At 56.8% G+C, this 25,235-nt stretch overlaps 4 protein-coding genes across 6 annotated transcripts in view; 1 reads left to right on the top strand and 3 right to left on the bottom strand.

Moving 5' to 3' along the window:
• The window catches only part of BSPRY (B-box and SPRY domain containing), a 10,071-nt gene extending 2,220 nt beyond the window's left edge, over positions 1 to 7,851 (top strand). Inside the window, exons 4-6 of the mRNA XM_065036097.1 lie at positions 997 to 1,022; positions 2,208 to 2,332; positions 7,221 to 7,851. Of these exons, the coding sequence (XP_064892169.1) occupies positions 997 to 1,022; positions 2,208 to 2,332; positions 7,221 to 7,747 (678 nt within the window). The 3' untranslated portion in view covers positions 7,748 to 7,851. The remainder of the gene's footprint in view (positions 1 to 996; positions 1,023 to 2,207; positions 2,333 to 7,220) is intronic.
• Positions 7,852 to 9,315: 1,464 nt separating this feature from the next.
• HDHD3 (haloacid dehalogenase like hydrolase domain containing 3) lies at positions 9,316 to 10,166 on the bottom strand. Its single transcript, XM_005516082.4, has one exon. It carries the CDS (start codon positions 10,164 to 10,166, stop codon positions 9,450 to 9,452), a length of 717 nt encoding a protein of 238 aa, XP_005516139.2. The 3' UTR covers positions 9,316 to 9,449.
• Positions 10,167 to 10,481: 315 nt separating this feature from the next.
• On the bottom strand, positions 10,482 to 19,043 carry ALAD (aminolevulinate dehydratase). The gene is made up of 12 exons (XM_065036100.1): positions 18,893 to 19,043; positions 15,482 to 15,614; positions 15,280 to 15,330; positions 14,409 to 14,505; positions 13,905 to 14,040; positions 13,369 to 13,452; positions 13,017 to 13,105; positions 12,646 to 12,701; positions 11,888 to 11,975; positions 11,085 to 11,171; positions 10,742 to 10,871; positions 10,482 to 10,619 (listed from the first exon to the last, which is right to left on the bottom strand). The coding sequence occupies exons 2-12, from the start codon at positions 15,592 to 15,594 to the stop codon at positions 10,543 to 10,545; spliced, it is 1,008 nt and encodes a 335-aa protein (XP_064892172.1). The 5' UTR covers positions 15,595 to 15,614; positions 18,893 to 19,043; the 3' UTR covers positions 10,482 to 10,542.
• Positions 19,044 to 20,064: 1,021 nt separating this feature from the next.
• POLE3 (DNA polymerase epsilon 3, accessory subunit) lies at positions 20,065 to 24,145 on the bottom strand. Of its 3 annotated transcripts, none has more exons than XM_065036109.1 (5): positions 24,020 to 24,145; positions 23,874 to 23,949; positions 22,901 to 22,986; positions 22,066 to 22,184; positions 20,065 to 21,590 (listed from the first exon to the last, which is right to left on the bottom strand). In XM_065036109.1, exons 2-5 carry the CDS (start codon positions 23,937 to 23,939, stop codon positions 21,430 to 21,432), a joined length of 432 nt encoding a protein of 143 aa, XP_064892181.1. In that variant the 5' UTR covers positions 23,940 to 23,949; positions 24,020 to 24,145; the 3' UTR covers positions 20,065 to 21,429. The 3 variants fall into 3 exon arrangements, with proteins under 3 accessions (XP_064892181.1, XP_064892182.1, XP_064892183.1); XM_065036110.1 differs by having other exon boundaries at positions 24,071 to 24,144; XM_065036111.1 differs by having other exon boundaries at positions 23,874 to 24,088.
• Between the last annotated feature and the right edge of the window lie 1,090 nt (positions 24,146 to 25,235).

The raw sequence follows: 25,235 nt of genomic DNA on the forward strand, positions 1-25,235 counted from the left end.
TGGATGGTTGTTCCTTTGGTGGGAAACGCAGCATCTGTCCTGCCCCAGCATCTCCCCTGGGCGGGCTGTAGAGAGTAGAGGCTGGAAAGCAAGATCCATCAGATGCCTGTGGCAGAGAACAGCAAGACCCTCAATTTCTGCTTTTGACACATAGTGGTGGGGAAATAGGAGAAATACGTTCTCCACCCTGGATTGTTGGTATTGGTATTCATGTCTATCAGGAACCGATAACATGTCATGTCACGGGAAGGTGAAAAAGGCATGCAGAGCACCCTGCAGCTCATATTTGAGCCCAGCTCAAGTGTTTTTCTACCACTTTGTTAACTGGGCTGTACCTTGAGAACACACCATTGCCAGCAGGTAGAGGAACAAGAGGAACACGAGGTTATTTAACCCTTGGTTGTGTCCTCTGCAGCATCATCCCTCACCAAAAGCTTTGGGGGTGTTTGCTGCAAGCACACGTTCCCGCAGCGTGTCCCAGCGGGGTGGGGAGGAGGAGGGTTTCACACTCTGACCAGAGCTCCCAAATACGGACAGCTCGGAGTCTGCCAGAGGGTACGGAGTCAGAGCTCGTTCTTTGTGGGTCCAGAGACTTTCCACCTACCCCAGCTCTCCCACGTGTTTCGCTTGCGCCAGATGATCCAGCTGTACTTGCTCTGCTTGCACATGGAGCAGGGACAGGCTCCATCTGGATGCCCCATGGCCCTGTTTGTCCCCCAGGCACCCCGTCCCACTGGTGCAGCAGACACTGCCCGTAGCCAGATGTAGAAGATGTATCACCCACAGCCATTCCCATTTATTTTCTGAATCAAGGAATGGAAAGTGCTGCAGCTGAAGAAGATGGATGTTGGGTGTTCCCTGGCTCCTCAGGGGTTCCTCTGGGTCAGGAAGGAGAACAGTGCTCCCTGGGTGCTGGGTTTGCTGTGCGCTGGCCCATGTTTGGGATTTATCTGCAGGGATTTCAGCTCTGATGACTCTTTCTCTCCTTGTCCCCAGTGTGCAGAACAAGAGATCTTCGAGAGGTGAGTCCCTGGTCCTTCCCCTGACCCTGCTCTGTGGCTCCCGCTGTCAGCAGCGTGTCCTTGCTTGAGCAGCAGGTGACACCCCCTCTTTCCTCTGTCACGCTGCTTTGTGGAGGACAAGGACAGATCACAAAGATGCCGGTGTGGCCTCTTGTCTCAGCTTCACATGCTACTCAAGACAAAGCAGTCTGGCACCTGGAGACGCTCCGTGTGCACGGTCTCCCCAGAGGCATTGCCAGATGTGCTGGCGCTTGCTGGAGACCTTTTCCAGCTCCTTGGAAAGCTCCCAGGGAGGTGGAACGAGCCTGTCCCTGGCCTGTTGGCAGGAGGTGGGGTGGTTCACCTGGAAATCTGGCGTGCTCCGTGCCGGGGCTGCTGGCGCAGCATCGCCAGAGGGACAGCACGCCCAGGCTGCCCCCACGCTGCCTTCCAGACAGGCAGGCGGCACGGGGGAGAACTGAGCACGGATTTCGGCATTGCTGACAGTCGCCATCAGTCGCGTTGGGCTGCCCTTCCTTGCGAATGTGGCTGCGTTTGTGCAGATGTTTATTTCCGTAGCTCTACAAGGTGCTGGCTGGACTCTGCTGCCCAGAGGACTTTCAGGAGCGTGTTTTCCTGGAACCTGCCTGTAGCGAGTAAGAAATGTGCCACGGCACAGCACCAGCAGCCAGGAGCAGAGCTGTTACCCAGAGCCAGGAGTTCCCGTGTGTGCTGCAGCCACAGGAACCCAGCAAATCCTCAGTGTCCTCGCTGTGCTCTGTGAAACCCCGAGTCCTGCTTGCTCTCCCATTGCACCCCGCTTTGCTCAGCCAGCAAGGTGTTGTTGATAAAGAGGGAAATCTGATTCTCTCTCTGCAGCCCGTTCTTTGTGCTCCTCTTGTGCCCTGACATCCGCTCCCAGACGCGTTTACTCTGCGCCTGCTGAGCTGTTGGCTCAGGCTGCTGGGATTGTGTTTTAAAACACTGAAAGTCCTTTCAGAAAGGACTGGAATTAAAGCCAACCGAAAGTATCACATAGGACAAGAGCTTGTCTAGAAACCCCCGCTATAGTTTCTCCACACTGCTCCTCTTGCAGCCGCTCCAGCTCATCTTTCTGCCGTACCTCCTGGCGATCTTTATAAACACTTCCCCGCACTGGTCAATAAATCATTGTATTTCCAAATAACTCTTGTTTTCCTTTGCTAGGACGGAGCTGGCGGAGGGAATCTTGGAGCCGCAGGAGTCCCTGAAGTTAAACTTTAACCAGGCGTGTGTTCAGAGTCCGCTGCTGCACCGGCTCTGGGCCTCTGCTGTTCTGTGCTGTGTGGCAGGTCGGTGTCCCGCTCAGGCCTCGCGCTCTCCGGGGGTTCCTGTGCTCTTGTTCGTGTTGTGCCCAAAGAAACACCGTGATGCTGTATCAAAACATCCCGGTGCCGTGTCCTGCCCAGGACCTGACATGTCCTGTCCCCTCTGCTGTCCCAGCCCCTGCTGGTTGCATGGGAGCCCCAAGCCAGGGGTGCAGCAGCAGCTCTAGGAGGTTTTTTGGGAGCAGGGACAGGAGCTCGAAGCAGCTGGTTGTGGCTTGGAGCAGAACTGGAGTTTGAGCAGACTGTGTCTTTTATCAGCTCTGTTTCTTAGCCTCATTTGGTTTCATTTGTTGTTTCCTGGGTCACTTGGTGACAGCAGTGAGGCTGCTGCAGGAATCTCTGTCCCAGAAATCCCTCCTCACCGTGTTTAGCTTTGGCCTGATGGTGATTTTAAAAGCAGATGAGCTGCCCATGTGGCATCTGTACAGTGCGCTGGAATGAGAACTGAGTAGATGCAGGAGCTTTCTGATCATAAGCTGGGGTTGTGGCCGTGCACAAGCGGGTGGTTGGTTGGGGACGTTTGTCACCTGGTTCAGCTCCTGCTGTACAGCTGAGGTTGCACCAGAGGCGTTTGTCGGGCAGTGACGTGCGCTGGGGAGGGTGTTGCCAGGTTGGTGTCGGCTCTGTTGAGCAGGGAAGAGATGGTTTTCTTCCGGCTCTGATCTGCTTGAATTGCTGGTTGTGAAATGTTGGTTTTATTCTTGCTTACAGGCCATCATTAGAGTGTTTCAAATGTAGCTTTTGTCCCTCAAAGGTGGCACTATCCTTCACAATTTGAAAACATTTGTCCTGTGTGTCACCTCATGAAAAATCCCTGGGGTCATCTTCCCAAAGCTTTTGCATTGACATTTGATTTTTGCTCATCTCACTCTTGATGCTGATGAGCAGTTCACAGGTTTTCCCTGTTCCAGGTCCCTCTCCAAGGTGTGTGCTTCTGGCTTTTATTGCTCTTGTGTTTTCCGGTATTAGCTTGAGAGCCTGTGTGTACCAGCCAACACCATCATTTGTTTCTTCTGGAAGCTCTGCTGTTGCCTCCTTTTGTGATGAATTTCCCTCTGTTTTGAGTCTTTGAGCGCTGGCAGTCACGCAGACCCCTGCAGTTGTACATTGTCAAAGTCGAGCAGGTTCTCAGTGGATATTCATGCAGGAAACCTTTCTCTAATTCTCTTTGTTGTGATATGGTTCATTTATGGATTCCTTCCCCAATAGCACCCTTGTCTAAGGCGTTCAGTCCTAGTAATGGGTCTGTTGGTGCATTCAGTACACTCTGGTTTGGGTTCTTGTCTTTTTTTGTGGTTACATTTAACATGTCCTTGTTGCTTGCTGAGAATCCCTGCCATATCTGTACTCATCTCACTGTGTCTCACCCAGGACCCAGCCGTAGGGATTTACTATTAGCTGCAGTGGTCCTAGCTTTTGTTAAGACACGTTAATATTATGTTCCACTTGGTGGTCCCTCCTCCCAAACTGCTTGAAACCAGTGAATTCCTAGTCTTGATGGTTTCACCGACTCCCAGCCTGGCTGGGTTGCAGGGACCTCTGCAGATCCCCAGCCCAGCCCTGCTCACCTGGTCACAGAGCAGATCACACAGGTGGGTCCAGGGGGTTGGAATGTCTCAGAGCAGGAGACTCCACACCCGCTCTGGGCAGCCTGGGCCAGGCTCTGGCACCTCCCAGCAAACAAGTTTCTGCTCATGTTCACATGGAGCCTCCTGTGTTTCAGTCTGTGCCCGCTGCCCCTCACCCTGGTGTTGGGCACCATTGAACAGAGTCTGGGCCATCCTCTTGCCCCATAGCCTCTCAAAAACTTGGAAAGCAGCAGGTAAAAGAACCTCTGTTTCACTCCCCAAAATAAACACAATCCTTTGGATGCCTTCACTTGGCACCCAGGCTTCTGTATCGCTTATGTTTGGGGTTGGCAGCTTCTTCCCTAAACTGGGAGGTGATGTCGATCTCCTGGCACCGTTCTGGGGGGGCTCTCGGTTCGTGGCCACCCCTGTGAGCGCTGGGGGGCAGGTGCTGGCTGGTGGCCCCACGCAAGAGCCTCTGCAGAGGTGACACACACTACACACACTGAAGCTGTCCCAGCTGGCTGGGATGTTGGGCTGCTCCGTGGTGACCTTCTGCCCAGGGACCAGGCTGGGTCTGGATCCCACCTCAGTGCCTAGATCTAGCTACGAGGACTTTCATTTCAGATGTGTGAGTTTGCAAATGGGAATTTGGGATTTTTAGAAGTAGTAAAATGTGTTGCTGGTAGCATACACATAATTAACAGAGCGGTTAACCATGTTAACTTACCTGCTCAGCATCCCTTGTCTCTCGGAAGTGGCAAGACCACTCTGACGGGTTCTGTACACAGAGAAAATAGATTCGGGGATGGGATGAATTCCCAGTGGAATTGTTCATCAGAATATATGAGAATATCCAGAGGGCAGATTTAATAATTACAAAACACTTGTCTGTGTGGGAAAATTTCCTGATCTGAATTACTCGGCCAGCGCTTCCCCTCCCTCAGGTGCTCCCATGGGACCGCGATTCCACAAGGAAGCTACATGGGTGTCACCAGGGTGGTATTCCCTCGCATGGTTGATCTCTGTGGATGAACACCAGCATGCAGCCCTGTACCTGGGTTAGATGGCTGTTGCACAATATGAGGTTTAATGTCAGAGGAAGACAAAGTCTTGTACTGCTCCATTTTCTATGAATTCGTAGCAGCATTTGATTTCCTGGAAAGTCAACCTACAAATAGGCAGCGTGGGTGAACACAGCTGTGCAGGCCTGCGGAGGGCAGGCACCCTGCAAAGCGTTTGGTTGCTGCTCAATGAAATATCAGTCATCAAAGAATGGGGCTGTCTGCTTCGGCTGGAAGGGGAAGGTGTCTTCAGCTCCACTCTCTGCTCGCTGCTGCCCGCAAGAGCTTCCAGCTAACATGCAAGTGCATGTGGCACTTCCACGTTGTGCAAACCGAGATTTCAGCCTTGGTTTTCTCCTGCCAGGGAGCCCCAGGGCAGGTGCCGCCCTTGGAACCCACTGGCCAGCGCTGCTGCAGTCGGGTGCTGGTCGGAGGGATGCTGGCCAGGGTCTGTGTAGGTGCTGGGACAGGTCGGGCTCTGGGCTGACCCCATTCAGGCTGCAGTGTCATGGTGTGAAGGCAAATGGTACCTGGGGTGCATTAAGAAAAGTGTGACCAGCAGGTCAAAGGAGCTTCATCCTCCCCCTCTGCTCTGCCCCGGTGAGGCCCCATCTGCAGTTCTGTGTCCAGTTCTGGGCTCCCCAGTTGAAGAAGGACAAGGAATCACTGGAGAGAGTCCAGCAGAGGGACACAAAGATGCTGAGGGGTCTGGAGCATCTTTCACATGAGGAGACACAGAGAGCTGGGGCCATTCAGCTGCAGAAGAGAAGCTGAGAGGGATCTGATCAATGGATCAATATCTCCAGGGTGGGTGTCAGAGGATGGACCAGACTCTGTTCAGTGGTGCCCAACGCCAGGGTGAGGGGCAACGGGCACAGACTGAAACACAGGAGGCTCCATGTGAACATGAGCAGAAACTTGTTTGCTGGGAGGTGCCAGAGCCTGGCCGAGGCTGCCCAGAGCGGGTGTGGAGTCTCCTGCTCTGAGACATTCAAACCCCCTGGAGCCACCTGTGTGATCTGCTCTGTGACCCTGCGTGAGCAGGGCTGGGCTGGGGATCTGCAGAGGTCCCTGCAACCCCAACCAGGCTGGGATTCTGTGACTCTTTAAGGGCCTCATCCTGCCAGGTGCTGGGTGCTGAGCAGAGCCTGGTAGGTCAATGGCCAGAGCAGGGCTGATATGGTAGAGCTGGCAACAGGGCTGGGAGATTAAGTGACTCACCTGCTCCAGCCTTGTTTCCGTGTCAGCTTAAGACCCAAAATGAACGAGGGGAGGGTGGGGGAAGGCAGGGCAGGGAGGGGCACCCGCAGGTAGAAACCCCATCACCCCAGGAGCAGGTGAGTCAACTGCCATCAGCCTCATTTGTCTCTTTGCTTAGAGAATTTACAGAGTGAGGGGAGCACTCGTGCGGTTTTTCAGCACTTGCACCGCTCTGGGTGTTGGGTGCTGGGTCCTGTGGCCACGGGGCTGATGTGGAGCCGACCCGCAGCGAGCGAGGGTCCCCGGCCAGCCCGGCTCTCACCCCGGCTGCAGCTCACGGGGTTTGCGTTGCAGCACAAAGGCAACTGGGCAGCCCCTTATTTCACAGCAAAACCAAATCAAGTCCAAGCTGTACTCATCTCTCATACCTGGTGCCACCTCCCTGCGCTGCTCCCAACCGCTCAGGGTGGGCTGATTAATGACTTTATAGAAGGAAAGGGATTTCCCCTGCCCAGGCCTCCCTGTTTCTCCTCATTCCTGTGTTACCGGCTTTGCAGGTTTTTCTGCAAACAGGCCTGTCCTTGCGCCGGCTCTTGACTCGGGTTGGGGGAGAAGTCGGGTCCTGCTGGCCCACAGTGGGGATGGGAAGGGACAGGGCTCAGATTTGGGTCTTTCCCAAAGGTGGGATGAACCGAACCTGCCGAGTTCTGTTTTGTGGGGATTTGGGCTGGGCTCAGAGTGAGATGAGCAGCGTCTCCTCTGACTCTGCGGGACTTGTGTGAGGGTGCAGAGGTGTCGGGGAGGCCTGGGCTTTGAGTCTCTGCGTTGTTCTGGCCCTGGCTGGAGAGGGCCGGCTGCAGGGAGCCCCCAGCCCCACGTCACCCCGTGCGAGCAGATGCGTCCCCAGGAGCAATATGCGAGGAGATGGCCGTTGTGATTGTGTTTCCGATGGCCATAACTTGTTCGGGTGGTTCAGGCGGCACCACCCAGTCGGTGCTCATTACGTGGCTTTTCTTGCAGGCTCCCAGGAGATTCACATCGATGAGAAAACCATCAGCCCTCACCTCAGCCTGTCGGAAGACAAGAAAACCCTGACCTTCAGCCCCAAGAAAGGAAAGGTGAACTTGGACTGCCCTGAGCGGTTTGACCACTGGCCCAACGCTTTGGCCACTCTGGCTTTCCGCTCGGGCATCTGCGCGTGGAAGGTCAGTGTGGAGCAGAGCTGCGCCTACAAGCTGGGCGTTTGCTACAGCTCCGTGCCCAGGAAGGGCTCTGCCAACGAAGGCCGCCTGGGCTTCAACGCTGCCTCCTGGGTCTTCTCGCGCTACGACAAGGAGTTCAGGTTCCTGCACGCCGGGCAGCCGCGCGCGGTGGAGCTGCTCAAGGCTCCAGCCGAGATCGGGGTGCTGGTTGACTTTGCGGGAGGGGAGGTGCTTTTTTATGACCCCGATTCCTGTGCCATCCTCTTCTCCCACAGGGAGAACTTCACAGAGCCCCTCTATCCCGTCTTTGCTGTGGCACACCAGAGCATCTCACTTGTCCAGTGAACAAAATGTTGCACTCACTGGGGGGCTGAATATACCACTGTATGTACAGTGACTGTATATACACTATACAGTACATTTGTGGGGCGAAGGAAGCCCAGACAGGGTTGCTGGCTCGTGTAAAGTGGTGTTCAGACAGGAGTTGCCTTCACAGAATCCCAGTCTGGCTGGGTTGCAGGACCTCTGCAGATCCCCAGCCCCACCTGCTCACGCAGGGTCACAGAGCAGATCACACAGGTGGGTCCAGGGGGTTTGAATGTCTCAGAGAAGGAGACTCCACACCCGCTCTGGGCAGCCTGGGCCAGGCTCTGGCACCTCCCAGCAAACAAGTTTCTGCTCATGTTCACATGGAGCCTCCTGTGTTTCAGTCTGTGCCCGTTGCCCCTCACCCTGGTGTTGGGCACCACTGAACAGAGTCTGGTCCATCCTCTGACACCCACCCTGGAGATATTGATCCATTGATCAGATCCCTCTCAGCTTCTCTTCTGCAGCTGAATGGCCCCAGCTCTCTGTGTCTCCTCATGTGAAAGATGCTCCAGACCCCTCAGCATCTTTGTGTCCCTCTGCTGGACTCTCTCCAGTGATTCCTTGTCCTTCTTCAGCTGGGGAGCCCAGAACTGGACACAGAACTGCAGATGGGGCCTCACCAGGGCAGAGCAGAGCGGGAGGATGAACCTCCTTTGACCTGCTGGTCACACTTTTCTTAATGCACCCCAGGTACCACTGGCCTCTTGGCCACAGGGCAAATTGCTGGCTCAAACTGTGCCTGTTTTTCGCATTTTATGGCAGTTTTCCTCTCCTGGAGGCTACACCCACCCTGTGCCTCTGGGGTGAGGGCTCTGGGTAACAGCCGGCTCTACCGGCTGCTTCTGGGTGAATCATTTAACTCCTCGCTGACCAGTGGCAGGTTTCCAGCCCGACTGTGGGCTTAGAAAACAAGAGAAATGTTAAAGAGGCATGTTTGGAGAAACGGCACAGAGGAGGCACGGGGAAAGGGACATTGCTGGGACACAGCTGGGGACACACTTTTGGGAGCAGAGTCCCATGGCAGAGCAGGGACACTGGGGGGCTGTCACTTGCAGGGGGAACCCCACAGTGGGCAGGGGCCCCCGTGGGCTGTGGCCCATGGAGGAGCCCACCCTAGAGGAGAGGAGGGGGCAGCAGGGGGAAACCTCATCTGAGCGCCGCTCCTCACCTCGCCAAAGGGAGAGCAATGTGGCAGAAACACGTGGCGCTGATGTTGGGCAGGGAGGAAGGAGAGGTGTTGAGCCAGGGAGAAGGGCAAGAAAGGTGTTTCCTCAACTGTTTAAAATTTCTTTATTTCTCCATACCCAAATCAGTAATGCAAAGTTTATGTTAATTGACAATACGTTAAATTAAATGAAACTCGCCCAACTCCAGACAGTTTTGCCCACGGCAGGAGGGCTGTGGATGCCTCCTGGCCACCGCTGTTGGGGACAGGAGGATGTTACCTGTCCCTCCCACAGAATGAGCCTTCTGGAGGGCAGCTTGACCCTGTCCCCAGCTCTTCCATAGCATTTTTAGAGCAATGAAAGACAGGAGCAGCAACACTGTGTCAGGTACATTTTATTGTAGGACCCCGCTCCTGCTCTGTGGCACCACTTGCTCTTTTCCCTGCTCACCCAGCAGCCAGAAATCCCCCAGCAGAACCAGTTCCCCGCTCAGCGGCTCCTCCGAAACGCAGCTACCCCTTCTCAATGAGAGCCAGGAGGTGGCTGAGCGTGGGCAGGACATGCTCAGGGGGCACCGCCGGCTCCTCGCCCTGCCCGGCCGCCCGGAGCAGAAAGCTGTGCATGCCCACGGCCCGCGCTGCCCGGTAATCCCGGGTGTAGTCGTCCCCGACGTGAGCCGCCTGCCCCGGGGGAACCCCTCCAAGGCGCAGGGCTTCCTCAAAGATCTTCCTGTCGGGCTTGGCGAAGCCGGCGGCCTCGGAGGTGAGGACGAATTCAAAGTGGTGCCGCAGGTCGCAGCGGGAGAGGATTTTCTCCAGCCGGTTGTCGAAGTTGGAGACGACCCCCATGCGGAAGCCACGCTGGCGGCACCGGCTCAGGGTCTCGCTGGCTCCCGGCAGCACCTCCCAGTTCTGGGCGCTGCAGTAGTCCTGGTAGAGGTTTTCAGCCATCAGTGTTACGATGCTGTCGTCGTGCACGCCCGCGAGCCTGAAGGTCTGTCCCACGACGTCGAGCCACCACTGCCGGGAGCTCAGCCCCTGGTCCCGGCCGTAGTTGGGGAAGCGCCGGCCGTGGGCCCCGTACGCCTCCCGGAACGCCTGGCTCAGCGCCGGGGGCTGCAGCTGCAGCCCGTGAGCCCGGGCCTCGGCTGCGTAACTCTCCCCCACCGGCCGCCGCAGCCGCAGCAGCGTGTCCTTCACGTCCCACGTCAGTAAGCGCAGCCTAAGCATGGCTCAGTAAGGGTCGGGACTAAGGGGAACTCGGGACAACAAGGAGAACCAGATGCCGGTTGTGTCAGCGGGGTGTGGGCACCAGGCCCTCGCCACGTCCCCCCGCGGTGGGCTCAGGGGTCCGCACCGCGGTGTGGCGGGGGGGAAGGCCCAGGGTGCACAGTCCCCGCGGCCGCGGCAGCTGCCGCCCCCTGCAGGTGCTGCCGCCCCCCCGAACTGGGGCGCGTGCACGGGGGTTACCGGTGCGGGTGGGCGCTGCGGGGAACGGAGGTGCGGGGGGAACCCGGGGCTCACCGGGCCGGGGGGTGCGCGGCACCGGAGTCCACGGGCGGCCCCGCCCCTCCCGGAAGCCCCGCCCCCGGAAGCCCCGCCCCGCTCAGGCCCGTCCCGCCGCCTCCTCCCGCAGCCAGCGCAGGAGCTGCGGCGCGAAGTAGGTGATGATGATATCGGCCCCTGCGGAGAGAGCGGGCGCTGGAGCCGCCCCGCGGGCGGGCGGACACACGGGGACACACGGGGACACACGGGGACGGGGTCGGGGTTTGGGGGGCGCGGGCCCGGCCGGCCGCCCGCCTCACCTGCGCGCCTGAAGGCCGTGACCGCCTCCCTGACGGCGGCCTCCAGGTCGAAAGCCTTGGCCTGGGCCCCGTGCCACAGCATGGCGAACTCCCCCGAGACATGGTACACGGCCAGTGGGTGCGTGGGGTGCTGCGGGGAGGGAGGTCAGGGCGGGGACAGGGGGGGACGCCCCTTCCCGTGCCCATTGTCCCGTCCCTGCAGCCCCCAGGGTGCACCAGCACCCACCACAACATGTGAACCCAACAGTCACTGCCACTCTGGCTTGGGCATCCAGACTGCCCCCCCTCCCCACCTGCCCTCCTCAGGACACTATATGCTCCCACTGGCACAGGAGTTGCTTACTCGAGTCTTGACCTCCCTCACGAGGTCCAGGTAGGGCATCCCCGGCTTCACCATCAGCATGTCCGCTCCCTCACGCACATCCCGGTCCTGTCAGGGGAACACATGCTTGACCCCAGCAACCAAAGGTATAGAATCGTAGAGTCACAGACTCATTTGGGTTGGAAGAGACCTTTAAGGTCATTGAGTCCAACTGTTAACACCAGCATGAACCCCTGTCCCTGAGAACCTCATCTAAATGCCTTTTAAACCCCTCCAGGGCTGGTGACTCCAGCACTGCCCTGGGCAGCCTGTTCCAATGCCCCACAGCCCTTTGGGGAAGAAATTGTTCCCACATCCAACCTCAACCTCCCCTGGCGCAACTTGAGGCCGTTTCCTCTGCTCCTGGCGCTTGTTCCTGGGGAGCAGAGCCCGACCCCCCTGGCTCCAAGTTCCTTTCAGGCAGTTCAGAGATCAGAAGGTCTCCCCTCAGCTCCTGTTCTCCAGCTGAACCCCCAGGTCCCTCAGCCGCTCCCATCACACTTGTGCTCCAGCCCCTCACCAGCTCCGTTCCCTTCTCTCCACTCGCTCCAGCACCTCAAGGGCTTTCTTGGCATGAGGGGCCTGAAACAGTCCTTGTCCCCACACTGGGGGACCGGTTCTCCAGCAGGCTGGTAGGCACCACAATTCTCCTTCTTGAGAAGGAAGGGCCTTGGCTATTTTGGCTGGCATGCCTCCTTCCACCTCCTGCCCCCAACCCCCCAGGCTTGCTCTCCCATACCCACAGCCCTTGCTACTGCTTGGGCCAGGCCGACCCCCCCACTCACCACAGCTCGCAGCGCCAGGCCACGGGCCCCCGGGGGCAGCTGGTAGCATCGTCTGTCTCCGAAAGCGGGTTTGGAGAGAGCAGCATCCCTGGTGATGGGCAGGGCAGAGGGCAAGGGGTGAGGATGAGCACAGCTCCCCATGCCTCTTGCCCTGCAAAGCTTCAAAAATGTGAGGACAGACTAGGACAAGTGTCTGAGCCACTGAGGCCAGGAAAAGGGGGCTCTCCCGACTAGCCTCAGTGCCCCCAGGATCACTCTGAGAGATCCAACAGATCCAAGTTGGCCATGGCAGCTGAGCTTCAACACCTGCTGCCGTCCCTGTGCCCAGAGTCTGGGGTACGATCGTATCAGACATTTTCTTTTTGCTCTTTTCCCTCAGGGATGCCCCATCGGGGTCAGGCCATTCTTGGGACAAGGTCTAATAGCTGCTTGAGCTGAGGTTTGTCCCCACAGCCACCCTGTTTGACAACAGTGGCTCCTTCGACTCCTCGCTGCTCCTGGCACCTGCAGCTCCGGCCCCGCCTGCCTTCCCACCAGCGCCAGGACGAGCAGTTGACGGGCCGGGATGTGGATCAGCCGGTGATGTCCCCAGCAGCCAGCCTCTGCTGGGCAAGGTGCAGGTGTCTCCCTTTGCACTGGGAAGCGTGTGGAGGTTGCTCCACAGTGAGCAGCGTGGCTCCAGCTGCAGCCCAGGCTCTGGCCAAGCCCCCTTCCCAATTAACAATCTGGGAACACTCCTGGCCAAGGGACAGACCCACCTGAAGGGGCCGTAGAAGCACGAAGCAAACTTGGCGCTGTAGCTCATCACGGAGACCTGCGGAGGAGAGTGGAGCTGTGAGGGCCAAAAGCTCGGTGCTGCATCTCGGCACCAGGGCAGCAGCGATTCCCTCCCATGGCTGTTTTATCCTTTGCCCCACATCCTCCTTCTCATGCCAGAGGCCTGGCACCTTGCTGTCCCCACATCCGGCCGAGGACATTCTCCTGTAAGCAGCGGTGGAGGGAGATGCCTGCAGTACATCCTGCAATGTGGGGTTTGCTTCTCCCACTGCTTGTCTGGGTCTTGCATGGTGCAACCTTCCCAGCAACATCACTCCTGCCCTGGGCACACGCAGGGTGATCCTGAGCTCACCTTGTTGCCCAGGTCATTGGAGATCAGTGCGTTCTTCATGGCCGCGATGCGCCCGTCCATCATATCTGAGGGGGCAACGATGTGGCAGCCTGCAGGGAGAGACCAGAGGTGCTGAGATGGGCCTGAGGCCGTGACTATGCCCATGGGAAGAGGTGACCCTAGGGACAGAGCGGCCCCGAGCACCTGCAGCGCTGCCAGGGCCAGCGTGGGAGGGCAGGGGCAGCTCGCCGGGCTCGGAGCAGAAGCTCTCGCAGCCAGAGCCTGGCCCTGTCAGCCTCTGGGCCCCCCAAAATTGAGAGGGGGGGAGTCCACAAGAGTCAAATTCAGGTACTGGTGGCAGGAGGGTCCCCACCTGCTTTGGCATAGGCCAGTGCCACTTCTGCCAGCCGCTGGCAACTGAGCTCGTTCTGGATGGTGCCGTCTTCACGCAGGATGCCTGGGAGACAAAGCTGGGGTCAGGAGAGGGTCCAGGCGGCCGGTTGCCTTCATCCCCAGAGTGGCTCTTGCTACACAGATGCTCAGACCAACAGCGGGGAACATGTTAAAAGAACTGGATAAAGACCAGAAGGCAACAACAGAGCCCTCCAGGGACTGGACACAACATGTTTGAGCTCCAGGGAAGAGAAGAGAGAGGTGGAGGACTCAGCCAGGTGCTCAGATGGATTCAGATGGCCAAGGAGTGGGTGCCTGAACACCCTGCTGTCAAAACCCAAGAGAGGTCTGCCAAGCTCAGCTGCACCAGTACTGAGGAGCCAAGCCTTGGGGCAGGAGCTGCCCAGGCCCCAGCAGCACCTGCAGCTCCTCAGCTGAAAGCAGCAAATCCCCAGAGACTCCCAGTGCCTGGAAAACACCTGCAGAGCAGCCCGGGACCACAGGCTGTGTGCTCACCACAGTGCCCGTGGGAGGTGTACGGGCACAGACAGACATCGCAGGCTATGAGCAGCTCTGGGAAGGTGCAGCGGATCTTCTTGATCGCCTGGATGGCAGGTGTGTCCTCCGCATCGGCAGCGGAGCCTTTCTCGTCCTGTGAGAAGATAAATGCTTCAGCACGCAGAGGCGAGGGCTTCCCACCGGTTACTCCGTGGCAGCAGTTCTGCTCAGGAAGCATTTTCTGAACCATGAAACTCTGTGACACAGGGCGGTGTGACCACCACCGATGGAAACGTGCTTCTGAGCAGTGACTGCAGGTCTCAGGGCCACCTGCAAGAGCTCTGGGAGCTTTCTGAGTGTCATCACAGCCTCCCATCCCCATCCTGCTCTGCTGAGCAGGGTACAAGCACACACAGTGACCCTTAACTGCTCCTGTTTGATCAGGAGCTCCCCAGGCCCTGCACTGCTCTCCCACATGCCTGCGGCTGCCGCAAGCCCCCTGACACCTCCCCACACACTGACCTTATGGACCTTGCTGGGCACCCCGAAGATCAGCACACATTTCAGACCATCCTCGACGAGGGGACGCAGCATCCCCTCCAGCTTGTTCACACCATACCTGAGAAAAGCAAAGCAAAGGGGCTGCCAGGGACCCAGACCTGCGCCATGGGGTGAGCCGCTCTATGATTTGGGTGCTGGTCTGTGAGCGATCCAGCATCCACAAGCACCCCCGTCAAGTCAAGCAGCAACTGGAGGTACAGGGGAGGTGTTGCCTGAACAATGGGAGGAACAATCCAGGACCTTATCTGGGGCTCCAGCAGCATTATCTCCCCAGCATGGACACTCTCTGCTCTGAAGGAACGTGCTTGCCCTGCCCTTGGATCCCTTATCTCGGTGTCCCTGTTGCAGATGTCCCAGCTCCCCAGGGGACCACCCCTGGGCTCTCTGCGCACAGCCCCAACGCCGCAAGCAGATGAAGACAGGAGCTGCCAGCCTTGCAAGATCCAACGTAGGCCCCGAGCCCGTGTCCTTGCACAGTGTTTCTAGCTGCTGCTGGAAAGCCCGTTCACTTCCAGCTTCCCCACGTGCCCAGGCCACACAACATGCGAGTGCTCTGGGACATTGTGGGATCCTGGCACTGTCCCTGCCAGCACCGGTACTTTCCCAGCATCCCTGGTATGATCCCCACCACTCCTTTAGGGGATGAATACTCCCACCCTGCCTGATGCTGGGGGATCCCCAAGCAGGGACCACACAGGGCTGGAAGTGTCACCTTTGGTCCATGTTCACCTCAGGACATACATTAACCCTGCTCAGGCATGGGGCAGGTAGCAAGTGCAGGCAGCAAGCACAAGCAGCGAGCACGGGCAGCATGGAGGGGCCGGGTTCTTACCTGGCTTGTCCCGGCAGGCTGGGGATCGACTCCACCGCATCGGGGCTGTCACTGCAGGAGGGAATGGGACAGAGACATGAGGACTCGGTGTGAGAAAGAGGCCCCTACCCCAGGCTCATCCATGGGGAATCTGAACCTCTCGACTAAACCTGTCAACCTGAGCGTGATCCATCCCTAACCCAGAGAGCAGGGGCTCACTCACGTCACAAAAATGGGGTAGATGAGGTTGGAGGCATCGAAGGTGGTTGCCGTACACTGCCAGGAGCGCAGCACCGGGTGGAAGTAGCCGCTGTGAAGAAGGGAGTCTGCTTGCATCGTGGGCTGTGGAGGACACTCTGAAACACCAGAACAAGCAGCAGGCTGGTTAGTGGTGGTGTCCGGGTGAGCCACCGCTATCGGAACATGTGAGGAGGGGGCTGAGATCCAGGCAGCTGCCGTGGCACTGTCCCTGTCCTGCTCCGGACACACACAGGGAGCATGAGCTGCAGCCCAGCAGCTTCATCCCGGGCACTGCAGGACCCACCACAGCACGGCCCTTCCCATGAACAGGGGCGATACCGATGCCTCCTCACAAAACCTCCCAGTTCTGTGTGTAAACCCACCGATTTACAGCTACCAGCGTCCTCCCGCAGCAGAAACACATTTACACGGTTCAACCACCCTCCTCAGGATCCCTCTGGTTTAGCTTTTGTAACCGAACCAGCAGTTATCTAATGATGAGACAGTCATTACTTAGTTCATTTTACTTTTGCATAACGCTGTGTAACTGTGTGATACAGCTTTTCTATAGAGAGCAGTGAAAAGCTGCTCTGCATAGCACCAAGTATGTATGGCCACGGTGTAACGGTGCAGTTACAGAAGCGTGCGGGCATTGGATGAGAGGGGGCAGGATCAGCCTTAAGTCACCAGGACTTTAAACCCCACAGTCACACAACTTACTGCTGGATACAGAATCTGGGCAAAACTGATTGCAGGGGTAACAAAGAGCAGTTACTCAACATACATAAATCAAGCATTAGCTGTGTTACTGTTGAAACTTCTTCCGTACCAATGTTTTTTTTCTGTAACAGATCTAGTAATAGTTCTGCAATTAGACCGTTAAGATTTAAATTTCCATTAGCACTAAACTCTCCCCAACATGTGGAAGGGGCCGGGGGAAGGCAGCTGCCCCGGGATGAGGCATTTGGCTGCAGCACAGACGAGAACAGCTGTTACAGCCCTGGGAAACGCGACCTGAACAACAAACTGTTTGTACAGAGCGGCCTCAAGGACTTTGCTGGCTGCGCACACAGGGCCGCGTCCCATAAACGCCCCGAGCAGAGGGTGCGATTCGCTCCTGCTGCCCCAGGAGACAAACTGCAAAGTCCGTTCTGGAGACCACAGATATTGGTTCGAGAGAGGGAGGAGCTGGAGGCTCCAGTGAGCACGGGCGGATGGATTCCTGCGCTGCAGCCCTGGGCAGGGCGTCCCTGGGGAGACAGAGCGGACACGAGGACGGGACCTGTCTCAGGGGAGCACCCCGGTTCCCAGTCCCATCCCAGGAGGGATTCCCCAGGCAATAAACCTCACGAACCCCCTTGGGGAACAGACACAGAACATCTCAGGACACAGTCTGGGGGACAAAGTTTTACACCGGCATCCACAACACCAGTCAGCAACAGAGCTGGGCAGGAGATGGCCACATTCTTCTGCAAAACCTTTAACTGGAGGTGTTCACCTGTTTGAAAAGCATTCAGACATTCCAGTGCTGAGCCAAACTCTCAGTCTCTATCAGGCCACCCCAGTGCACAGACACTTGTGATAAAGCGGCACTGCATTCAGGCCAGGACTCCTGCATCCCCAGCAATTGTCTCTGCCTGTGGATGGGGGAAAAAGCTCCTCTCAGTTACCAACCGGCTTACAGGTACAAAAATTGTATAAAAAAATCGGACGGTGCTTGTGGGGGATGCAGAGCAGCCGACAAGCACGCTGGCAGTGCCACCACATCACTTGGCAAGTCATTTTTAGCTCTGGAAAGTGGCCACTAGAGCCCTTAGTGACAGGAAGGGGTGAACTGGAGCTGGCAGCTCCAGCACAGGGGCTGGGCTGTGCGGGCAGGGGGCAGGCAGGGGGGCAGCCATCGAGAACAAAAGGCTCAGTGAACAAAACACACCTCGAGAATCCAAAAAATGCTTTAAGCAATTAATCCTGCAGGAGGGAAGGGAGCAGGGCCGGGGTGGGACCAGGAACACCTGACTCTGTCTGGGACAGATAGAGGCCACAGCTCCAGAAACTGCCCTGTCCTGGGAAGGAGGTGATGGGCACCCGTGGAGTGGCGGAGCAGAGATAACCGCCAGGACGGGTGGGCCGGGCAGAGCAGCCGTGTGGCCGGGGAGCCGGGGCCTCCGTACGAGCCTCACGTGCCAGAGAAGCTGCCGGCTCCCCTGCCAATGCAGGGCACCCGCTTGGATGAGGGCACCGGGGTTTTACACCTGCTGAGCCGCTGTGTGCCCCGTGGCTGCCCCACAGCAGAGCAAGGGCTGCAAGAGTGCGGTGATGAGGGGATGCTGCACATTTGTTACACCCCAGAACAGGGCTGTTTCCTCCTCAGGGGTCCCAGCAGAGCACATGTGCCTTTTTCTCTGATATTAAATGCCCAAATCTGTATTTCTATAGCAATTTGCTTCACGGACACCTCAGCATCAGTAGGGGCATTCAGACCAGCCCTGCAGCTCCCTCCCGACCACAGCAGAGCGCTTTCACCTTTGCTCCTTCCCACCGGGACTGCTGGAGGAGCAGCCCAACCGTGCAGCACCCAAACCTGCACCCTCGCCCAGCTCGGGCCCAGGGTGCTGACCCGGCTGCCTCGTTGCATTCAAGGAGAGAGGAGTGACTGCAGAATGAGAGAACCAGGCACGGGCCGTCCTCCCGTTTGCACCAGCACGATTTAAACAAACTTAGTGGAAGGGCTGAAGCCAGACACGCCACATGCCAAGGGTGAGCTGCAAAGCTCTGCTCCGGCTGCTGACAGCACGGCCCAGCTGGCAGCTGCCTGTTCGCTGTCAGGACACGGGGAAGCTGCTTTCCAGCGTTTTGGGATGCAGGAATGGAGGCAGCCTCGTCTTTCCCTGTGCAACTATTCACCTGAAGTCCTGGAGAGATACAAGCCCCCAGGTGGGAGCAGGGATGGACTACAGTGTACCAGGAAAGCAGAGCTCCCCAGGGAGATAACAGAGCTGCAGGTTAATTAACAGCCACTAACGAAGGTCAAGACGTTAATGAAGATTTTTGCTCCTCGAGGTACGATCTGGAAATGGGGATTCTTGGGGTTACTCGGGAGGGTCTGTAATTACACCACAGCATGAGCGGGGGCTCAGGACCGACACCAACCCGCTGCATTGCCCCCGCGGGAACGCGGGTTTCCGAGCAAAACCCGGGTTGCCCTCGCTGTGCGGTACCGAGCGCTGCCCTTCCTGCCCGCACCCACCCGGTGCCTCCTTCCCCGGCCGGGCCCTGTCCTTGGAGCCGGCCCGGCCTCCGGGCAGCCCTAGTAGAGGCCAGAGTCAAGGACCGAGGCAACCGCCCCGTCTCCAGCGCCCCGATCCCCGACCCCGACCCCGGCCCCCACACTCACCTCCCGCCGTCACCGCGTCCCGCTCCGGCCGTGCAAGTCTCCCCGAAGCCCTGCAATTTGCATAACCCCGCCCCTCTGATTAGCATAGATCCGCCCACCTCGCGGGAAGACGGCGGGAAGTCTCGCGCGGCGGAACGCGGGAAAGGGCTGGAGGTGGGATGTACCGTGGCGAGGGGCAGCGTTTGGGTCGTCGGGGGTGTGACGCAGGGGTGCGGGAGCCTGGAGCAGCGCTTTGGGGTGCTGGGGGTGCATGGAATAGGGTTTTGAGACACCGTGGGGGCCAAAAGCAGGGCCGAGTGTGATATGGGGCCATGCAGATCGGTTTGTGGTGCTGCAGGGGGACTTGGAGCTGCGTTTTAGGGGGCTGGAGCAGGGTTTTGGGGTGCTGTGGGCATGTGGGGCAGGGTTTGGGGGTGCTACGGGGGCATAGAGCATGGCTGAGTGTGCTGTGAGGCCAAGCAGATGGCTTTTTGGGGTGCTGTGGGGGGACCTGGACCAAGGGTTTGGGGGGCTGAGAGGGGTGGAGCAGGGTTTGAGGTGCTGGAGTGTTTCGGGGTGCTGAGGGAGCATGGCACATGGTTTTGGGGGGCTGGAGCATTTCTTTGGGGTGCTGCAGAGGGTTGCCAAGCCGGGGGAGGCTGGAGCCACACTGCGGCCCCGCAGCACGCACACAGCACCTGCTGTTTTCTGCAGCTCCTCAGAGCACGGGATACGCACAGACCAGGTTTATTAGTCTTGAGGAAGATCAGTCAAATTATAAAGCATTTTTTTTAAAAAAAGCGGCTTATTCTAACAGATCTTTTCTCCTGCTGTTCTGCAGCTCCCCCATGATAACCTAATTTCCGTGGTGCATTGCAGTGCATAAACCCCCAAATCTCTCTTCTTTTCCCCCACCCTCGTGCCTCTCACCAGGAGTGAGGGTGACCTGGAGGCTCCTTCCACTGGGGTCACAAACATCACACCCAAACCTGTTCTCCCACAGCTGGAAAGCTCGTTCTTCTGAGTCTCCTCTCACACAGGCTGGATTGCAGCAGCCTCATCCCTTCATCCTCCTCGCTGTCAGCAGCCCCGTACACAGACACAGCTTGCTTCTGTCTTCACTGCACGCTCAGACGTGTGCTGCTGCAAACCCAACCAGCTCGTTTTATTACAGACAGAAATAAGAGACTCTGTTAAAAAAAAAAATCTGGCTTTTATTTAGATATTGTTCCCTTCCAGAATGTGCATCCCAGATATGTCTCAAAGAGGAAAAAGAAACAAAACAAGAGGAAAAAGAGTTAACAGACGTGCCTTTTTTGTTGGAGATCTTGGGAAGGCATCATCAACTTGGTCTTTTCATGTGTTACTGACTGCACGCCAGTAGAAATGAGACAGCAGAAAATCTTTGTTGATGCAGCTCTTTACAGGCACTGGGCATCTGCGTGAGAAAAGCCGTCGTGCCGTGAAAGCACAAAGGGCAGCTCTGCGCCAAGTGTTGGGTGGAAAGGACATGCTGTTCCTCACAAGTGCTATTTTAAAACTGCACATCGGCAAAACTCGTGGGTTTTACTTAAATATACCCAAAACTTTCCTCAAATTTCCTTCACCAGACCTCGGTTTAGTCCAAATATTAGGGTTATTAGTCTTCAAAAAGATGAACTAATAAAGCATTTTTTCCCAAAAAGAAGCTTATCCTAATAGATACTTTCTCAAAGAAGAGAAAGAAAAGGCATCAAAACTAAGAATTCAAGTATAAAACAACAAACCTATGTGAGTACCAGGAATACAAACACCCCGTTTTTCTTGAAGGAGGTATTTTGTCACCCCGATACACCTTTTAGGTGTTCATTTTGCTTCAGATTTGTAACAAAATTCCTCTTGGTCCCCCAGGGCTTTAAAGACACAAAAGAAGCACTTTCAGTACTTAGGTGACATCCTAAGTGCTGTGAAATTTGTCAGTTTAGGTTGATTTGGGGTGAGCTGGGGGGACCACAGGTCACTGTACACTTGTGCTGTCTCGCTGTGACCGGTGAGGCTGAAAGGCTCATGGCTGTCACAGCTATGGCAGGAAGAGAAGGCACAGCCAGAATGCAAGAAAATGAAGGAAAAAAACAAGCCACTTGGATAAAAAGCTTAAATTGTTCAGCTTCTAACCCCCTTGACATCATCACATAGATTCTAAACCCCAAAGGGTTAACGATCCATTTGATTCAGCTCCTGACTTGGGTTTAACGAGCTTATTCAACAGTCTCTCAGGTTCTCCTGGCCAGCTTCTGTACTGAGCATCTGACGGTTCTTTTCTCCTTTATTTCGGAGCCAACCCAGCACAAAAGGCCCAGTCCCGTGTGGCTGCCCAGAAGCGGGCGGGAGCCAAGCCCCCGCGCACGGGAAAAGATTCACAAAGTCCTTTATGTACAAGTTAAAGCCCAAAAGGCATGGGCTGCAGAGGAACAGTACAAAGCTTGTCTGGAAACAAGAGGGGACACAGCCAGGTTGATTTGGAGCATTTATATCCCTCTGAACAAACCCCGGCCCCTGCGCACGTCTCATCAGCGAGCTCAGTTGTCCACCTCCTCCTCATCATTTTGCTCTTCTTCCTCCATCCTTTCGTCATCATCATCGTTCTCTTCCTCTCGGCTCTTATCTTGCTCCTCCGAGTCTGCCTTCTTGTCTTTATCTTTCCTGGCTTCTTTCTTTCCTTTCTGTTCACGCCTGTAAACTAAAAGCGAAAGAGAACACTAAGAAATTGCAAGGCAGTGTTTCCAGAACGTGAACAGCCCCATGGCCGGAGTCCAGCATCCACGTGCTCTCTAGGGGAGCAGCGAACTCGCAGCAGCAACTCACAACAGTATTTGAGCTGTGCTGACCAGCCCCATAGGAATCGAGTTAAGTTTCAGCAGAAAAATGCTGAAAAGGACACAGGAGTTCACATTTACAGGCAGCACCTAAGGCTTTCTTTAAAAAAATGTAATAAGGGAGTGACAGCAGCTGAGACTTTCTCAATCCTCATCAGTTGCGAAATAATGTTATCCCAGTCCTGTTAAGGTGCACATTATTTATTGCCCAGGCAAACTGCAGCGCAGGACGCTGGGCAAAGAGAAACAAGACGGGCAAGTGAGTGCTCCCTGTCCAGCACTCGAGGAAAGCGGGACCTGGTGCTGCTTAGAACCGCTGCCATGAACTGCGGACGCTACCTTCCAGGGATTCCTTCAGCGGGGCCACAAATCGCTGAAACTCCATCTCCTCCATGGCTGAGAGAACATCGCCAGCGTTCAGCGTCTTCCTCTTCCCCTTCATGGCAAAGTTATTTGCACTGGTCAAAACCAAGGAGGAAAATGGAGTTAATTGGTACCGTCATCAATTTAGCCTTGCTTATTAAAGTCACAAGGAATTTAAAAAAAACCCACATCCTAAACATTCAGGAGTTTTTTAATCACTTACTAATAGTAATTTAAGGTATTGTTTCACGTACATTGGCTGTTTGCACTTTCACCTCATTGCACGGCTTTCCCACAGCATTAGTTTGCTGCTTACATGGATCTTTTCTATGACGCAGGTAAGAAGGTCTGAACTTTGGCTGTAAAGTGACAGCTCCACAAAATCACGCGAGTACTGACCCCCAGAGAAGCGACCGCTGCACAGCGTCTTCTGAGCCACCCCAAAGACGTCCCCGTGTCCCCTGCGACCAGCACCGGGGCTGCCGGGGTTGGTCCATGCTTGCCCTAATGGGGTGTGAGCAGAGGGCTCCCGCCTTTGCCAGGAGAAGCCGTGCACCATACTCTAAGGTAACGGTGGTTTGTGAGCCCTCCGGGCCCTGGTGGCGTTGGGGCATCTCTGTGCTTCACAACTCTCCTCCCGACAGGTTACGGGCCGCCCAGACCCAGCTGCTGGGCTCTGGCACACGGGGCTACACTGGAAATTGTTTTATTTCTATACACAGACAAAACTGAAATAAAAACTCCAGGGCTGCCAGCAGAGCGTGGAGTGATAAAACAACTGCCCTGGTTATCTGATGCAACAACTTCTTACCACGATGTCGCATAAAGCACAAACACGCTTGCCGCGCGAGATATTGCGCTCCGGGCTTCTTTGGAAATATTTACTCCATCAGGAAGCTGGAAAAGAGATTCAGCTTTTATCAGCAGCTGCTGTAAATGGCTTCAACTTGCATAATTCACATGTTGGCGCTGCTATGGCATTCAGAGGGCTCCGCACAACTGGAAACTAAATGTTGATCTCGCAGAAACTTGGATGCCAGCTGGAAGCCGCGCGCAGTTTCACTGTGTTCCCTCCAGTGCAATACGCCAGAGAGGACAAGTAACCTGGGGATCGGCGGCGGGTCTGGCGATTCACCCCATGACTACTGAATTCCTGACACAGACACATCACCTGCTTATCTACAGAATCACTGTGGTTGGAAAAGACCCTTAAGATGATTGAGTCCAACCATAACCCAACTCCAGCACTGCCCCGTGTCCTGAGAACCGCATCTAAACGCCTTTTAAACCCCCCCGGGGCGGTGACTGCAGCCCTGCCCTGGGCAGCCCGTTCCAGCGCCCCACAGCCCTTCCCGGGAATGGATCCAGGCTCACTCACTGGTTCTCGTGGCTCAGTACCAAACATCTCATTAAATTAACTACTGGGGACTAATCGAGACGTTTACACGGGCACGGAACCGCTTCTGCTCCGCTGTGGGGAGCGGGTTCAGGCCTTCAGTCCCGCTGGAGCTCCCCTGCCTTCGAACGGCACACTCGGCCGCTCCTCGGGAGGTTCCCGCGGTCCGGACGGTCCCTCCCGGCCCCGCACCCGGGACTGCGCTCCCCGGGACACCCGGGCGGCAGCGGCACCGCGACTCTGCCGGGAGGGTGCTCCCGGCACCTGCGGGCAGCGACACCGGGCACGGCGAGGCCTCCGCGGGGCTGCCCGGGGATCTTCCCGGGGACCTTCCCGGGGAAGCTGTGCCCGCCCGCGGCCGCCCGGCAGCCCCGGGCCCGGCACCCACCGCCTCCTTGATGATGCGTGTGATAACGGCGTTGGGCAGGTTCAGATCCTCCGGTCTCTCCGCCATCCTGGGCCTCCTGCAAGGCAAACGGGGCGTCACGGGGGCGATGCGGGCGGGGGGAGCGGGGGTCCCGGCCCGCCCGTCACCTCGCGCGGAGCCGCCGCACCGGAGCGCGCGCTCACACGCTGCCCTCTCACCCCTGACCCCTCCCGGCGTGCAGCGCGTGCGGCCCGGCCCGCCGGGGCCTGGAGACGGGGAGGGGGCGTGGCCGGGAAGGAGGGGCGTGGCCGGCAGGGAGGGGCGTGGCCGGCAAGGAGGGGGCGTGGCCGGCGAGGCGGGAAAAGCGGTGGGAAGGCGCCGGGGCTGCTAGGAGTGTGGGGGGAGGTTTGTGGGGGATTCGGGGCCTGTGAGGAGAACGAGGCGGCTTGTGAGGGAGTGAGGCCTGCGGGTGTTGGTGGGAGCCTGCGGGGTGTGTAGTGGCTGGAAATGGGAGCCTGGAGCATGTCTATGTGTGGGAGATGCAGGCAGCGGCGTATTGGGGTGACTGGGTTAGGCTGGGGAGAGTTAATGGGAGCCCTGAGTGCAGAGCGCTGGTGTCCATGGGGTGGGTGCTTCACAGAGTGTCAGGGGATGAAGGGCCCTGGAAAGCTCATGCAGTGCAATCCCCCCATGGAGCAGGAACACCCAGATGAGGTTACACAGGAAGGTGTCCAGGCGGGTTGGAATGTCTGCACAGAAGGAGACATTCACTTTGCCCCCATAATGGCGGGTGGGCAATCTCTGCGGTGCTGTGTGAGGGCACAGTCTGACTGTCTGTCTGTACCTTCAGCAAAGCCATCCCTGGCCCAAACTTCACCAGCCTTTATCCCTGTTAATAACCTGACAAGGTAATTAAAGCAAGCTCAGAGTGCAAGAAGGTGGGTTGGACTAGCTGATCCCCAGAGGTCCCTTCCAACCCCACCCATTCTGTGTGTGATATTTGAAATTAAGAATAGTCATTGACAGTGCAGCTTTTTCCTGTTAGAATGTGCATATCTTGCAGTAGCCAGGGCAGTGTTATTGTAATGGGGATAGTTTACAGGCAAGTGAGACAAGGTAATTGATTGTACTAGACTTAAGTCTGCTGGGGCAAGTATATGGTGTTTTGAGTGCACAAAGCTCAGACCCTAAGAAGGGCTTGTGCGGGGGAGACCTTGGTGACTTTTCATAGTGATTGGATTAATAAAACCCGTCACTGCGTCTACAAATCTTGTCTCCTTTTTAGCAGACTTTAGTGGATGCTGTTGCTGTTGTGGTCCTTCATGGCTCTCGGAGGTGAGATGCTGCCGTGGGCATTGCGTTATTTTTAATGAGGCCACGAAT

This window comes from Columba livia, chromosome 19 (assembly GCF_036013475.1).
Source record: "Columba livia isolate bColLiv1 breed racing homer chromosome 19, bColLiv1.pat.W.v2, whole genome shotgun sequence".
NCBI lineage: Eukaryota > Metazoa > Chordata > Aves > Columbiformes > Columbidae > Columba > Columba livia.

What these genes read in the sequence shown, in the direction of transcription:
- ALAD (XM_065036100.1), bottom strand. Translation starts at nt 15,594, where the DNA reads ATGCAAGCAGACTCCCTTCTTCACAGCGGCTACTTCCACCCGGTGCTG. An exon ending in CCAATGACCTGGGCAACAAG is followed by an intron (nt 12,702 to 13,016) that starts GTGAGCTCAGGA and finishes TCTCCTCCGCAG; the next exon opens with GTCTCCGTGATGAGCTACAG. An exon ending in TGAGGGAGGTCAAGACTCGA is followed by an intron (nt 10,872 to 11,084) that starts GTAAGCAACTCC and finishes CCCTCCCCGCAG; the next exon opens with CACCCCACGCACCCACTGGC.
- HDHD3 (XM_005516082.4), bottom strand. Translation starts at nt 10,166, where the DNA reads ATGCTTAGGCTGCGCTTACTGACGTGGGACGTGAAGGACACGCTGCTG.
- POLE3 (XM_065036109.1), bottom strand. Translation starts at nt 23,939, where the DNA reads ATGGCGGAGAGACCGGAGGATCTGAACCTGCCCAACGCCGTTATCACA. An exon ending in CACGCATCATCAAGGAGGCG is followed by an intron (nt 22,987 to 23,873) that starts GTGGGTGCCGGG and finishes TCTCTTTTCCAG; the next exon opens with CTTCCTGATGGAGTAAATAT. An exon ending in GCTGAAGGAATCCCTGGAAG is followed by an intron (nt 21,591 to 22,065) that starts GTAGCGTCCGCA and finishes TTTCGCTTTTAG; the next exon opens with TTTACAGGCGTGAACAGAAA.